This window comes from Delphinapterus leucas, chromosome 6 (genome assembly GCF_059928025.1).
Source record: "Delphinapterus leucas isolate spDelLeu-1000000601 "Yukka" chromosome 6, BTC_Dleu_Yukka2, whole genome shotgun sequence".
In the NCBI taxonomy this organism is placed as follows: Eukaryota; Metazoa; Chordata; class Mammalia; order Artiodactyla; family Monodontidae; genus Delphinapterus; species Delphinapterus leucas.
This window is the reverse complement of record NC_143134.1, coordinates 37,288,973-37,304,209: the sequence shown is the minus strand read 5'-3', so window position 1 is coordinate 37,304,209 and position 15,237 is coordinate 37,288,973. Positions and strand designations below refer to the sequence as shown.

At 39.7% G+C, this 15,237-nt stretch overlaps 1 protein-coding gene across 8 annotated transcripts in view; it reads right to left on the bottom strand.

Moving 5' to 3' along the window:
• The window catches only part of CDC14B (cell division cycle 14B), a 97,208-nt gene that overhangs the window by 2,230 nt on the left and 79,741 nt on the right, over nucleotides 1–15,237 (bottom strand). For 4 of the 8 annotated variants that reach the window (XM_022558916.3, XM_089913010.1, XM_022558915.3 and 1 more), the window contains 4 exons: nucleotides 13,940–14,078; nucleotides 13,627–13,786; nucleotides 12,818–12,915; nucleotides 3,185–3,301 (listed from right to left, as the gene is read on the bottom strand). In XM_022558916.3, the coding sequence (XP_022414624.1) occupies nucleotides 3,185–3,301; nucleotides 12,818–12,915; nucleotides 13,627–13,786; nucleotides 13,940–14,078 (514 nt within the window). Of the gene's footprint in view, nucleotides 1–3,184; nucleotides 7,930–12,817; nucleotides 12,916–13,626; nucleotides 13,787–13,939; nucleotides 14,079–15,237 lie in introns of those variants that run through there. The other 4 variants (XM_089913009.1, XM_089913008.1, XM_022558920.3 and 1 more) reach the window with 4 other exon arrangements.

Here is a 15,237-nt window from a genome sequence, read left to right as displayed (position 1 = left end):
CCGAACTGCCACAGCTGGGCCAGAGCAGAGCTTGTCACCCACGATTTAAGCTTAGATGTGGCTAATGTTCAACGGATACATGGGAGAATAATCAGTCACCTGCCATGAGAGAAACGTGGTGGCAATTCTTCCCAGCACCAAATACTTATGACAACACTCATATTTTTTTCAGTCTCCAAATAACTGCTCTTTTAACATGTTTGTGGGAAAGTTCTTCCAAGATGTCAAGCCTCTCAGTAAACTGTCAAAAATCAAAAGAGCCAAATCAATGGAAAGTGAATGTTGGTGAGGTCTTCATCCTGGAAACCCTCAAAGAGTAGAATAGAACATGGAAATGAAAGGTCAAGCTCTATGGCTCAATAGAGATGATGATGACGTACAAACAACATCAACCTGCAAGAGAGAAGGCCTCACAAATGGGAATAACGGCAGACTGGCAACCCTGGTGCCTTGCAAGTGTTTATGAATGTACATGGAAATGGTGCAAAAATGGTGTACTATTTTGTGTGTGTGTGTGTGTGTGTGTGTGTGTACTGCTGTTCAAAGAAAAGATTTCTATTCAATACTTTAAAATTACTCAACAATCTTAGCTCATATTATTTTGTCCTGAATCAGATTATGTGCAATTGTGTTAATTCTCTCACTACCCTCCAACCACAAACGAATACTATCCCATAGGACAAAAACTTCACGCTACAGCTTGGGTGCTGACTCCCGTTATTTCCTAGAAGCAGGAAATGGGACCTGTGCATAACGTATTTGCCTTTCTCTGGTGAGCTGTATGTGGTCACAGTTAAGGTGATGCCAATACAGGTCAAAGCCCAGAAAGAGGTAAAGGAGACCCGGCATGGAGGGCATGGTTAGAAGCACTGTGAAGCCCAATTAACTCTCGTTGTTTTACTTCTTTGCCCCTCCAAATCTCTGAAAGTCCATTTCAGAATTTAAAAGAAGTTTTTTTTGGTTTTCAGCACTATCCCGAATGCCTGAAAACTGCTTTCTTTGGGCCATTTCAATATTTGGTCAAGCTATTCAGTCTGAACTCTACTTTAGAGCCCTCAAAGCAACAAGTCCAGGGACCTCAGGCAGATGCTCACCGCAACCAGGAACCACCTCTGCTGAGAAGCACAAGTTTAGATCACTAGACAAGACCTAGATGGAAAAACTACCATACGGCCACACCCTAAGAGGAACGTGGTATGACCAGGCAAGTGCAGTCCCGGCTCCAGGACTCTAGCCAACTCCTCTGAAACCTGCAGAGCGCCATCCAGAAAAGCAGAAAGCAGAATTAAATGTGCAAAACACACCCGGCTGTGATAAAAGTCTGAAAAGAATATGTCCATTCAAAACATGTCTATCATCAACAGCAGGCCCTTTATTTGAATTTTTAATAATTTAATTTCCATAAAAGTGTCAAAATTTAAAAAAACTCGCATTTCCCCTCATTTATTGTAGAAAAGTTAGAAAAAAAAGAAAATGATAGAAAAAAAGAGAAAAAATCCCCAAATGCCCTACCAACTGGAAGAACTGTTAGCGTTACGGCATATCTTTCCTTTATCTTACTTCTCTACATATATATTGGGTTGGCCACAAAGTTCCTTTGGGTGTTTTGGTAAGATGTTACGGAAAAACCCGAACGAACTTTTTGGCCAATCCAACCGAAATGTCCACATCTATAAATATTTAAGCTTATAAATATTTACACATCTATACACTTTTACACACACACACATATATATATAAAGTATATTTTACATTTACAAAATTAGAGCAATACTTCATAATTTTTATGTGTCGCCCTTTTCATTTATTGCTCCATGAGCAATTAACCCAGGTCATTAACTTTCCTTTGAAAACATGACTCTCGATTCATTTGGCGGAATTCATCAATCATTTCCTATTTCTTACTATTATAAATAACATTTCTGATATTATGTTATAATGTACCTAAATCTGACTTTCTGTCAGTATTTCTCTAATATTCTTCTCAGTGAATTAGAGTACAAAGAGTATGAATATTTGATACCTTTCTAATGAAAAGTTTTAAACCCTACAATCAGGAGTCAGTGCCCAATTCTCAAATACTTGTATTGAGGCACTATCACGTTCTCTGGCAAGTAAAAGATTGTAGTAAAACTGTACAAAAGAATCAGCAAAGAAGGAGAGTGGCAGAATGGAACAGTTCCTTACAGAAGCAAAACACACAGAGCTCTCTAGATTGTCAGTGAGTCCCTCAGGACACAGGCTGCCGTGGGACTGCACCGGAGACTACCTTAGCACTGAAGGTCAACGCAGGCCCAAAGCCTCAAAGATCTGAGGGCAGGGAAGCCAAAAAGAAGCAAGGAAAACTGTGAAGGACGTTTTAAAGTCTGGTTCAGATTATCTTCAGCTTGCTCGTGGTCTCTATAAGACAACCCTGTGTCCTGAGCACGGTACTGTCATGCCCAGGACCGCACGGGTTGCCAGCTCAAGGCAAAGATACACAAACACAAAAAAGGTGCCTGCCTGCCTATGCCTCCTGAGATGATAGGAAATGGGCAATCTGCTCTCCCCTAAAAGGGGATCTGTTTTTGGAATATGTTAAAAATGAAATGTCTCAGTTCATGATAAACATCCAAAAACAATGGTGAGTAATGGATTTGGTCACAGAACATGTCCAATTTTTTGTGAAAGCCTCTATTAATGAAGGAAGTGAAAGATGCTGGGCCAGAAAGTGAAAAGGCTAGCGCCCTTGTGTATATAGAGACTGTGGCCAAGAGGATAGTCGCTAGGTAAAGAAGGATCCCAAACTCACGGGAGTTCTCATTTTTCCACCATCACACTTATTTACAACTAATTCTCCAACAATTATGCTGGATCTGATATACAGACAGAAAGATTTCCTCCAAGTCCTGACAGAGAGCTTTGGAAGTTCTTAATTTAAGAACTCAGAAGTACAGCATTCTCAACTTTCCCATATTATGGCCCAGAGACAACATTTCCAGTGTTGAGAATCACCTCTGTAAACAAAACAAAGCCCCAAATTAAAATGGTCCAGATTTTCTTAGATGATGAACAAGTGAAACATTTTTGATTAATTTCCTACCACAGGGACTCTGCTTTCTCCTGTCTTCATTTCTATCTCCAGAAGATTAAACTGGAAAACCAATGCTTAGAACATTTCAGAAGAGTAGGATTCTTTTCTCACCTTTTAAAACTGCTTTTTCTTGAAGCAGATCTGGTGGTTCTTTTAGTAATGCCTGCACTGCCAGAAATGTTAGGTTCAGATGTTTTACAGCTCTGAACACTGGACTGAAGAATTACTCTGAAAACAGTTGGAAAAAGATAACATTATACTCACTGAAGCGATTTGCAAATACTTGACAGAGGAAGGCATTTTTGCACTTTAGTGCAAATTATTTTCTTGAGAACGGACAGGATTTTCCATAAGCACATTTGCCAGAAAAAAATCTGAAACACACTTTTACATCAAGGTCTTTTGAAATAAAGCATCTCATTTCCCTATGAAGGTTTACACAAAGATAACCAAAGAACTTTGCTTTTGGAAAATGAAATGACCTGGCATGTCAAGCAATTCCCACACCAAAGAAATCAATCAGTAAGACAAATTTTTGTGCCCCAAAGTAAAAATAAATTCTCAGAATTCTAGTCATGAAAACAAGAAATCATTTAAAAACCCCAAATTCTAAAGAATACGAATATAAATATATATACAGTATTCACTCTTCAGAGCTGGAAGTACAAGCAATTGACATCAAATCAACAGTAATTTTTTATAACATTTCAAATTTTAAAAGTATGTTCAAACAGAATTTTTTGGGCTGGCTTACAACCACTCACAAAGTCACCCAGTACGATTAAAGTGAAGCTGTTTAAATTTTGTGAAACTTGATTTAATTAAACTCTCTACATCTCCAAGAACTGAGTACCTATGGGAGTAGACTGCCCAGGAGGCAAACTCATGAATCAGAAAGAACACCCTCAGATAAAGCCCACACAGAATACCTGTTCATAAGTAGAGGGTGTTTTAAAATTCCTCACTGAATTGTCAGAGGGACAACAGCAGAAAACACCAAAAAATTTTACAAGCAATTCTTTTCTTCAAGAGATAATGACTAAAACACTGAACTGCATACATACACATCTACATATACTCAACTTTCATTTATCTGTGAGAGAAAGTACTTTAAAAAGCTTTCTCCTCTCATATCCAAACATAAGGGTGAGATAGCCAACAACAACTTATGAGAACCCAGCTCATGCATAAAAAGAAAGCATTACAACCAACTAGCAGCCAGTCCTACCTCCTATGCCTGTGTTAACACCACATTAGTTAATAACCAAAGCCAGGTCCTTAAAATGTAGTAAATTCTTATAATCTTAATATTACTCAAACCATGGGATATTCAACATTTAGTAAAATACTAACTTCTCATCATTAAAAAAACAATGGGTTGTACTGCACCAGAGCAGAAGTCTGGAGGCCAGTAGTTTTCGAGCCATTTGGGGGAGAGGAGTAGAATGCTGAGGGAGGGGAACTCCTAGCCTAGCTGTTTCTCTTTATCCAAGAAACATTTCTGAAAGCCTTATGAATCAGGCCTTCAATCTCACTGAGGGAAACTGATCCTGGGTAAATGAGCCAATGCTTGATTCAGGATTTCTGATAAAGTTTTATCACCCTAAATGCTGACTGTTTTAACAAAATAGAAAATGTATATGCAGACATAATTATATTATCGAAGAGGGTACCAACTGCCCTTGGCATATAAATTCTCTCCTTGAAAACAAGGATTTATTTTTAAATTCTTTCTGATTGTATAAAGTGAAGAGGAAATATTTAGTTGTCTTTGTTAAGAATGTGAATCTAGAATTTTTCATTAAAAAAAACAAAACAAAACGGAAACAAACTGCAATGCTTCCATTGCTATTTCTAAGGCCCAGGCCCAGGGCTTGGTGCTGCCTCTACTGTCCCGAGGCCTCTCACCCACTCAGTGAGGTTCATGAGTTTTATCTCCATTTTTTACAAATGGAGAAAATGAGACTCCTGTTGGCTTTTTTTTGAAATACAACAACTACTTTTCAAATAATTTGAGGCCACTTATGGTCAAAAGTATCAACCATCACACTGTAAAATCATTAATATGAGGGAAAAAACAAGAGCCAATATACACTGCCTGCTTAGGAAATTTACCTCCTGATTTCTTAAGTTAGCTATTATGTTTAAATACTATTCAAAACAAGAAATTACTGCTAAATCATATTTTAGGCTGATAGGAAACATCTTTTTAAAAGTACTTATTTCTCTATAAAATTAGTATAAACAATTCATGGGAAGTAATATACTATTAATAGCTAATAATTTACGTGCAATTTTGAAAATGAGAGCATGCTAGAAATTTGGAATGCAAACTGGTGACTGATTCAGGTCACCAGTTATTTACATTAAAAACAGAGCAGTTATTACATCTGTAGGTTATGCATCAATAAAGTGGGAAGGAAACACAGCAACTACACTTAGTTATTACCTGAGATATCCTACAAGTTAACACCCTAAGGTGGGTGAAGCTAGTAAACGTGTGAAGTATTCACTCTGCCACAGGGATGTGGGAACTCACTACCCCCTACCTTGCACACTAGGCCAATCACACGGCTCTGCAGGACAACATTTAGCAAATGTCGTTTCTCCTTTCCATCTTTTCCTGATAGAACCCTCAGTCCTACCTTCTATCTCTTGCCCATACTAGAGTTCGTTTTCTTCTCTGCAGTATCTTTTGAGGCCCAATATTTTCCGATTTTGGATACAAGGATATCTGCAACTTGAGGCACAGCAAAAAATTGAAAAGCCAGGTCTCTCACCTATCAAGTCACAAAGTACTTTGAAAATAAATGTTCATTCCAAGAAGAGAATCCATCAGCGCAGCCATGCACTATTTACACTGGTTGTCCACCACTGATACAAAAAGAGCCTGCAAAATGATGGGCCTGAGGCCCTGCAACCTGCAGAGATGCTTTTCCCACTGTCTAAAAGGTCTGAAGCAGCGTGTGAAGTGCTGTTATAGGGAAGCTCTCCAGGCATGCCAGGAAACAACCTATCAGTGCCCATGAGTAGTCACCTCAAAGGATAATTATAAGGATTATATCTGTTCACATTATTGTTATTGTTGAAAGCTTTTGTTTCTGTAAATTCCAAATTAATCAGGGCAGGCTAAAGTGAATACTCTGCTTTGGGCTAGAGATACAATGGCAAATGTCAGTAATAACAAAAAACGTTATGTCTTACATAGAATATTCAAAAGAAAAGAGCCTGATAGAGACCATTTTTTAAACTTACCCTGCAAGAAATAATACAATCATGAAGCGCCTAAACATTATTAGCAATGACTCCACCTGTTTGAAATTGCCACTCGGAATAGCTTGAGAAGGATAAATCTATGCAGTGTGTGATGGCCCTGAGTCCAAATGTGTGAAATCTAGGCTCGGTAAGAGAAGTAAAGGAACAAAACACCTAAAGGGATAATCCGTATCAGAAACATAGTATATGTGCCTATGTAGTAAGCTTGTTATTAATAAGACTTTTTTTAAATGTCATATATAGGTTCATGTTAAGCAGCTTTTCCTTGATTTTGAAAAGAATGGCATCTGCTAGTTTTTTAAATCTTTTCTAGCCATTTGAAAACAGTCACTGAACCACAAAGTACTAGAGTTGGTTGCAATGGAATTTTACTTTGGAGGAGTTCCTAGAAGGCACTTTTGTATTCCTTTATAACCCCCAAGTCCAAGTTGGAACAAGACAAGAAATTCTTAAAATTTGAGCTAAAGAAAATGTTTCAGAGGAAAAAAGAATGCAGCCTAGACATAAGAGGGTAATGGTGAACCACAGTCTCACAGGATACACCCTCCTTTCTGTGCTCTTGGTCTTAACATGATGTTCCCGGGAAAGCTTCTTGTCACATTCTTCTGCAGAAAAGGAGTCTCTTCACTGTGAAGGTATTCATTTAATGATGAAAGATATCAAGAGAATACAAATTCTGCCTCTATTAACCTAATAAAAGCATTCTGGTTACTTTTGGGAAAGGAGGAAAGTGGGAAGGAAAAAGGAGCACAGTGACTGTCATGTGGAAACACAAACATAAACAAAGGACTCCAGTTTTCTCTGCTTTCCTATTTTCATTCAACACCAAGTGTTGAAAACTATACTTAACTGTATTCCCTAAAGGGGAGGAAGTGAAACGAGGTAGTGGAGAAAATTCTGCATACTCAAGACAGAATATTTATTAGGGAAGCAGGTGCCTGCTGAGAGAGCACCGTGTACAATGGCAGAATCAGAGGTGAAAAAGGATGCAACGCTCACTAGATCTCATGGCTACAAAATAAAGTCTTTACTAACAGCAGAAAACCAGCGGGAAAATTCTTTTTGCTAGATTGGAAAGGATATATTAACAATATTTACTCTAGAAAACCAGAGGAAAGTTGTACAGACAACTGATTGAAAGAAAACCACCCCAATTACCCCAAACTAACTATACATTTTTGACAAGAAAAATCTGTTAAGAGTAAGCACATCTTAAACGAAGCGTGTTACTTTTAATATCCCTGGTATGAAAGTAACAGAGAAGACTTCCTTCCCTGCCACCAACCCATGAAGTGCAAAGATTCAGAATAAGAACCTTTGAAAAAAGGCAAATCAACAAAGCTAGAAGAACTGATAGTGAGAAAAACATGCATCATGAGAAACACACTGGACACCAGAGGTGAGCGCTAGTAGAGAAGTGGAATGGGACACTTACACAGCAGCTATCTGTCAAGGGTCCTGATGGCTACTGTGTTCTTAAACCATCGAGACAGAATAGCAGGATGGGGAGAATGTAGGCACAAACAATCCACCAGATGACAACACTACACAGTGCAGAGGTCAGCACAGCTAGGGAACATCTGGAAAGGGGCGAAGGGGAAAGAACAGGTTCAAATTGGGAAGCCAAAATAAATAAAATAATAAATAAATAAAGCCACGTGTGAATTTTAGATACCCTGCGATGCAAAGGAGCAGGAAACAGGGATCAAATTTTGCCATTTTACGTTGGAAAAAAATGCTGTCTTCAGTTTTAAACCGATTTCATATTTGGTAAAGAAAGGTTAGACCCAATCTCTAGTTGGATAACTACCCCATGTTAACTTAATTGTATGATACTGAAATTAGAGTCATAGCTATGTGGTTGAAATTCTTCAAAAAGCATAATATGCACACAGAAAACCAAATCACAGAGAAAAAGGAGGCAAAACCAACCAGACAAACAAACAAAAAAAGCCCTGAACTGACACAGGCATGTGTCTGCTTTATAGATTTTCATTTGTTCCTCTAGTAAAGCTCCTGGCATGAGAATTATTTTTCAACGATGAAACACACCCACCTACACTGTACTGTTAAAGGTGGTTTTAAGGGATTTTCAAGGCTAACTATATCTGTATTTTTACCTGTTCCCATAGAATGTGCTTCCACTCTTCATGCATCATTTCCTTTGTCCCTAATAAACCTAGCAGAAATCATCAGCACAATGCAGAAAAATAGGCAGCATGGATGAAGTTACAAAATCTACACAATCTGTTTTGGCACAGACAATAATATACTTGCCATCATGTCCTGAAGATCACTTCAAGATCATGGTGCTACATAATTTCCTGTCCTCATGGTAGTCAGGATCAGACAAGCTCTCTGACAAAATTACTAATTTTACTGGACTTCCCTGGTGGCGCAGTGGTTGGGAGTCCGCCTGCCAGTGCAGGGGACGCGGGTTCGTGCCCCGGTCCGGGAGGATCCCACATGCCGCGGAGCGGCTGGGCCCGTGAGCCATGGCCGCTGAGCCTGCACATCCAGAGCCTGTGCTCCGCAATGGGAGAGGCCACAACAGTGAGAGGCCCACGTACCGCAAAAAAAAAAAAACTAATTTTACAATTCCTAACACTTAATTCTCCCCAAATATTGACTGTAAAACAGACACCAATGACTGGATTACTTTATGTACTATAACTTTCTTTTAAGAATCACCAGTACTCATATATTTTCCATTAACTTTCCCTCTTAACATTTTCATTTGGCTAAGTACCAACAGTGAAGCAAAATAACATGTCCACGCTGACAGATGGGTCAAAATCCGGAGGCAGGAATTGAATTTAGATTTTTCAACCCAAGCTGCTGCTGCAAACTCTCTCTCAGGGGACTTTTAAATATTTCTAAAATAACAACAAACACTTGGGGAGGAAAGGAAATCTCCAGTTGACCTCCTCTTCTAGGGCCAAAAGAGCTACAAATAAGAGCAAAAATGAGAAGACTGTAACAGCAAAGAGGGTCTGAAAAAGCAGGAAGGGATAAGGAAGGAGAAGGAAGGAAAATCTGCTGTGACTAATCTTAAGTCTCCCAGGGTGTTTACGCATAATTGTGTGTATGGGAAGAGGGTGGTTTGGGGACTATTCTATTGTTTGGGGGATTACAATTACAATTAAAGGGAATCTGGAGCTAGCTTTTTTTTTTTTTTTTTAACTTTTACCAAGTAAAAGGTTGTTTTAGGGAATTCCCTGGCAGTCCCAGTGGTTAGCAATATGCTTTCACTGCTGAGGACCCAGGTTCGACCCCTGATAGGAGAACTAAGATCCCACAAGCCGCAAGGCGTGGCCAAAAAAAAAAAAAGAAAGATTGTTTTAACACATGACAAGAATGCCAAGAGTGCTTCAGAGCAAAGGGCCAGCGTTCTTTACTCCTTTTAGGGTAAGGTGGGGTGTAAATAGATAACTAAGCAAATGGATAGCACAGAGGCTGGTCTTTCCTCCACTGATCTTTGCTAGTTACTATCATTCAGCCATCCATCAACTACCATCCCAGGGAACCTCACATACCAAGATAAATGTCATAGCATCTAGTGTCATCTTCTGGTTTCCAGCAATATTTCTAATTTTAGTCTACATTTATTGTTTTCTTTTATGTTTCCACAAATCCATGAGCTATGGAAGAGACTTTTATAGTCTCATTTTTCTAGAAAGGAGCATCAAATGATTTGAACTCTTATAAAACATATTCACAAGATAGCAGACTCAGAGTAACAAAATAAAATTTCCTATAAGCCCTATCGAACTCCAGAACCTTTGACTAAGCAGAATTCCCATCCCTGACTCCCAGCTTGACTTTTGAACAGAAGGCAACAAGCTATTGAGAAATAAACTGACGCTGAAGATTCTTAAAAACAGAACAAAAAACCTGGACATGACTAAAAGCAGCCCACAAAATCATCCACCTTCTAGGGCTTGTGATTCCAAGTGTGGTCTCTGGACCCGTAGCATCTTTTAACACCTGGAAGCTTGCCAGAAATGCAGAATCAGATGGTACCCCAGACCCACTGATCATTATCTGCATTTTAGCAAGCTTCCCAGGAGACTCAAATGCACACTGAAGTTTGAGAAGCACTGCTCTAGGGCACTAGCTATCTCCTCCTGTCTAAAATTGGCTTCAGAATGATTATTTGGAGGGACTATACTATTCCTAAATAAAAAGGACCATTAAGGGCTTCCCTGGTGGCGCAGTGGTTAAGAATCCGCTTGCCAATGCAGGCGACACGAGTTTGAGCCCTGCTCCAGGAAGATCCCACATGCCGTGGAGCAACTATGCCCGTGCGCCACAACTACTGAGCCCGTGTGCCACAACTACTGAAGCCCGTGTGCCTAGAGCCTGTGCACCGCAATGAAGAGTAGCCCCTGCTTGCCGCAACTAGAGAAAGCCCGTGCGCAACAATGAAGTCCCAACACGGCCAAAGATAAAATAAATTAAAAATAAACTAATTTAAAAAATAGTACCTAAAAAAAAACCCATTAAGACCTTAAATGAAGACTTATAATGAAATTAAAAACAAAATGGCATTTGGAATTAAATAAATTATTTAAAGCATTCTAGTTGATTGAATGCACAACTAAACAGCAAAGAGAATGCTTAATTAATGCCTATATCAATACTGATGCCTTTCATTCACATGGCATTTTATTTTGGAAAACTCATTCCTTTACTTTGGGTCTTTTAAGAATCTCCCAAGGCAGTGGCCCATGATGACACATCCCTTAAGTGTAATTCTACTTTGGATTTTAAGATTATGAGAAGATACCAGTGAAGAACTACTTTTAATTAAAAAGGCCTGTTCTTCTCTGCCATAACCATTTACTATGTCATAGTTCCTTGCCATATTACAAGATGCTTACTGAATACTAAGATGACCTATCTCCATCACCAAAAAAGGGGGGCGATGCAAAATTTGACACCCACCCCACAATGAAAGGTACTAGAAGGAAGGAATCCATTGGTATAGGTGGGAGCATCTACTAAAGAATACCCTAGAGGGCTTCCCTGGTGGCGCAGTGGTTGAGAGTCCGCCTGCCGATGCAGGGGACACGGGTTCGTGCCCCAGTCTGGGAGGATCCCACATGCCGCGGAGCGGCTGGGCCCGTGAGCCATGCCACTGAGCCTGCGCGTCCGGAGCCTGTGCTCCACAACGGGAGAGGCCACAACAGTGAGAGGCCCGCGTACCACACACACACAAAAAGAATACCCTAGAAAAAAAGTACAATGGTCAAGTTTTTGATTCTATATATCTTTCTAACAATCCTGTACGTTCCATGAGATTGAATCCCAACTAACACTTACAGAAGCAAGTATAAGTGGACACACACACAACCCAATAACTATAAAACTTCCTATCTCCATACTAAACCTTCTTCTGTAACTTGAAAAATTCCTCCAACGAAAAATTAATACAAAAATATAGTTTAATCAATTCATTGTTGACTTAAAATAATATGACATTAAGCCACCATGTCACCACTAATTAAAGTTTACCATATCAAAACAAATTATGTGTAATACGGTAGTAAATTTAAAGAAATTCACAATTTTAATAACTCTGGACAAATCTACAGTTATTCTACAGTTTATATCTGCTGTCACTCTCTTGAGGATGTAACATGTTTATGAGAAATGGAATACTGTGTGTCATATCAGTAAACAAAGGATGTCATGGTCATCGGTGATTATAGCCACAAGCCAACAATGAGCTGGTGAGCCCTGAGGGAACTCAGGAAGGAAAGAACACCTGCCATCTAGCAGCCGTCAGACTTCAGCCACTCCCACTCCCCATGGTGAGCCCTGAGGAAACTCAGCATGGATACTGGCCCCAGAGAGCTGAGGTGCATATCAAAGGAAGGATTTCAGTGAGCCCAGACTCTTGCATCTTCCCATACATAGAAAAGTGCTAAATTCCTTAACTTGGGATATCTGTTTTCTCTTATTAACAGTAATCTTTTGACATTCAGAATCTGTTTTCTCTTATTAACAGTAATCTTTTGACATTCAAACTACGTTTGCTGCAAAACTCCTATATATCCTGGCTCCCTCCTCGCCTCCTTGGAGCAGTTCTCTCAGGGTAACTTGAGATGCTGCCTCCCGGGCTTCTTCAAGTCCTAAAAATTTCCGCCAAATGAAACATAACTCTCAACTTTTAGGCTGTGAATATTTTTTTAGTCGACAGTTATTATCCATGGAGAAAAATCACTCGGAATAGTGCTTTCCTATCTATACGAGCTAGCGAGGTTGCAACACAAGACAGAGATAAACAAAGGATAACTAAGAGCTTCTTAGGCAACACCCTTAGATTTTAAACAAAGTAGATACTCATTTCAAAGTGGCATAATGGGCATGCAACCATGGAGAAAATGTACAGGAAAAAATGCTCATGAAGGACCTTACACACAAATTAAATAACTACAACCACACGAAGGAAATCAGACTCACGTGAGGGGAATAGCGTTTGTTTTTGATTGTCTTCTGCTTTTCAGGGCCCGAAGTCTATCACCTTGTGTCACTGCATTGATTTCGTCATCATCACTGTACTGTGTAAGTAGAAAAACACTGAGCTAATGATTTAAGCTGTACTTATTAATGCAGCGAAGCATAGCAGCTACATTTACCCATATAGATCATACACAGACACACATAAATATACTTCAACATTCTGAAGAACTCTAAAATATTTTGCTGCTTTCAAAATAAAGGTACAGGACACAATTCAAGACAACCAAAAGTTGACTTTCATAGACAAAGAACCCAATAGCACTCTTGTTATAAAACATTTTGACAGTGAAGAGGCATAATGGGTTTTCAGTATTGAAAACACTCTCTTTTAAATTCCACAGTCTACTTACCACCACTTAATATAGTACTGCTACCCCCTAAACTCTTGGTTCTTTAAAGTTCCCATCTGAGAACAATTGGTTCCCTAAATCAGCTACCATGAAATAGGAAAAAAATGGGGGAAAGGGGTGTCACGAGGTCCATCTAAAGAGTGTACTTCACATACCTCTTTTTATCACCAGTGCCTGGTGAGTAAACAAAAAATAAACTTTAGTTTTAAGGACACATAACCTTGTTTTAACTATTTTGACTAAAAAGTTTCTAGAGAGGGTAATAAGTACAAAAAATGTGTGATGATAATCCCTCAAAATGTGCTTTATTATTTGTATCTACAATTTTCTCCATGCCCTAAAAAGTTCTCAGCAGCACTTAAAGCAATGACAACAGTGTGATGGGGGTGGTTCGATTACCAGTTCATGTTCTTGCTTGTCTTCATTCTCGACCCCATTGATTGAAATGTCATCAACAGCCAAGAGGAGTTTTGAGACAGCTGCTCTGTGTTTTCCATTCTCCTGACCCTTTAACTTTTGACGAAAATAGTCACCTTCCATCCAGAGGCTTGCCTGTTTCCTACAGTATTTAAGTAACAATATCAGAAAGATACAAACAACTTTCTCCTACTAGGCTATCTGCTGTTACTGGAGCCTAAGGCAAATTCTACTTCCCATCACTTTCCAGACCCGTGCATTCCTGAGGAATTACAAAAGCTCTCCATCCACTTACATCATCAAAAATTGTTGCTGAGGTCCAATCACTGAGCCAGGTCTGCAGATTCTGACCCAAGCAATGGCCTCGGTTGCTGTCATCCTGTAATGCTTCATGATGTAGCAGGCTATCAAAGTGCCTGTTCGTCCAAGGCCAGCTAGGAAAAGAAACAAACCAATGAGACCTGGTGTCATGTGCTCCAGAATTTTGTTGGGCAGGTAGGATTTTTTTAAAAAAGCTTCCCATGATTCTGCTCCCCTCAACAGTGGTTCTCATGTTTTGATGCACAGTACAATCAACTGGAGAGATTTTTTGTTTGTTTTTATTATTATTTATTTATTTTAGGCTGCATTGGGTCTTTGTTACTGTGTGCGGGCTTTCTCTAGTTGTGGTGAGCGGGGGCTACTCTTCGTTGCAGTGCAAGGGCTTCTCACTGCGGTGGCTTCTCTTGTTGCAGAGCACAGGCTCTAGGCGCCAGGGCTTCAGAAGTTGTGGCTCGTGGGCTCTGGAGTGCAGGCTCAGTAGTTGTGGCACACAGGCTTAGTTGCTCCGCAGCATGTGGGATCTTCCCGGACGAGGGCTTGAACCCGTGGCCCCTGCATTGGCAGGCGGATTCTTAACCACTGTGCCACCAGGGAAGCCCAACTGGAGAGTTTTAATTGGTATGTGATGCAGCCTGGACACAGAGATTCCTAAAATCCCTCACATGATTCTACGTTTAGCCAAGATTGAAAATCACTTTCTAAGCGATGATTCTCAGTAAGTGCAGTGTTTTATACTCTGGGTTTTCAGTTAATGGAACCACCATCTTTCCAAAATTACAGGCTTAAAATCTTGTACTTTCTCCCTCATCCAACTGTTTTTTCTACTCTACTTTTATACCTATTTGCACGTGGACTTTTTTTCCCACTCTATTCCTGCTGTCTTCCTTTACTCTCGTCTAGACTAGTATCATTACCTCCTGTGATGGTTAATTTTATGTGTCAACCTGGCAGGTGTATTTGGATGAAACTGGTAGACTTTGAGTAAGCCAACTGCCCTCCGTAATGTGTGTGGGCCTCATCCAATCAGTTGAAAGTCTGAACAGAACAAAAATACTTGCCTCCCAAAGTTATTCTACCAGACAGCCTTTGGACTTCAACTGCACCATTGGCTCTCCTGGGTCTCCAGCCTGCCAGTCCACACTGCATGTTTTATGCTCACCAGCCTATATAGTCACATAAGCCAATTCCTTATAATAAATCTCCTTCTCTCTACATATACATCCTACTAGTTGTTTCTCTGGAAAAATCCCACTAATACAGATTGTGTGAAGT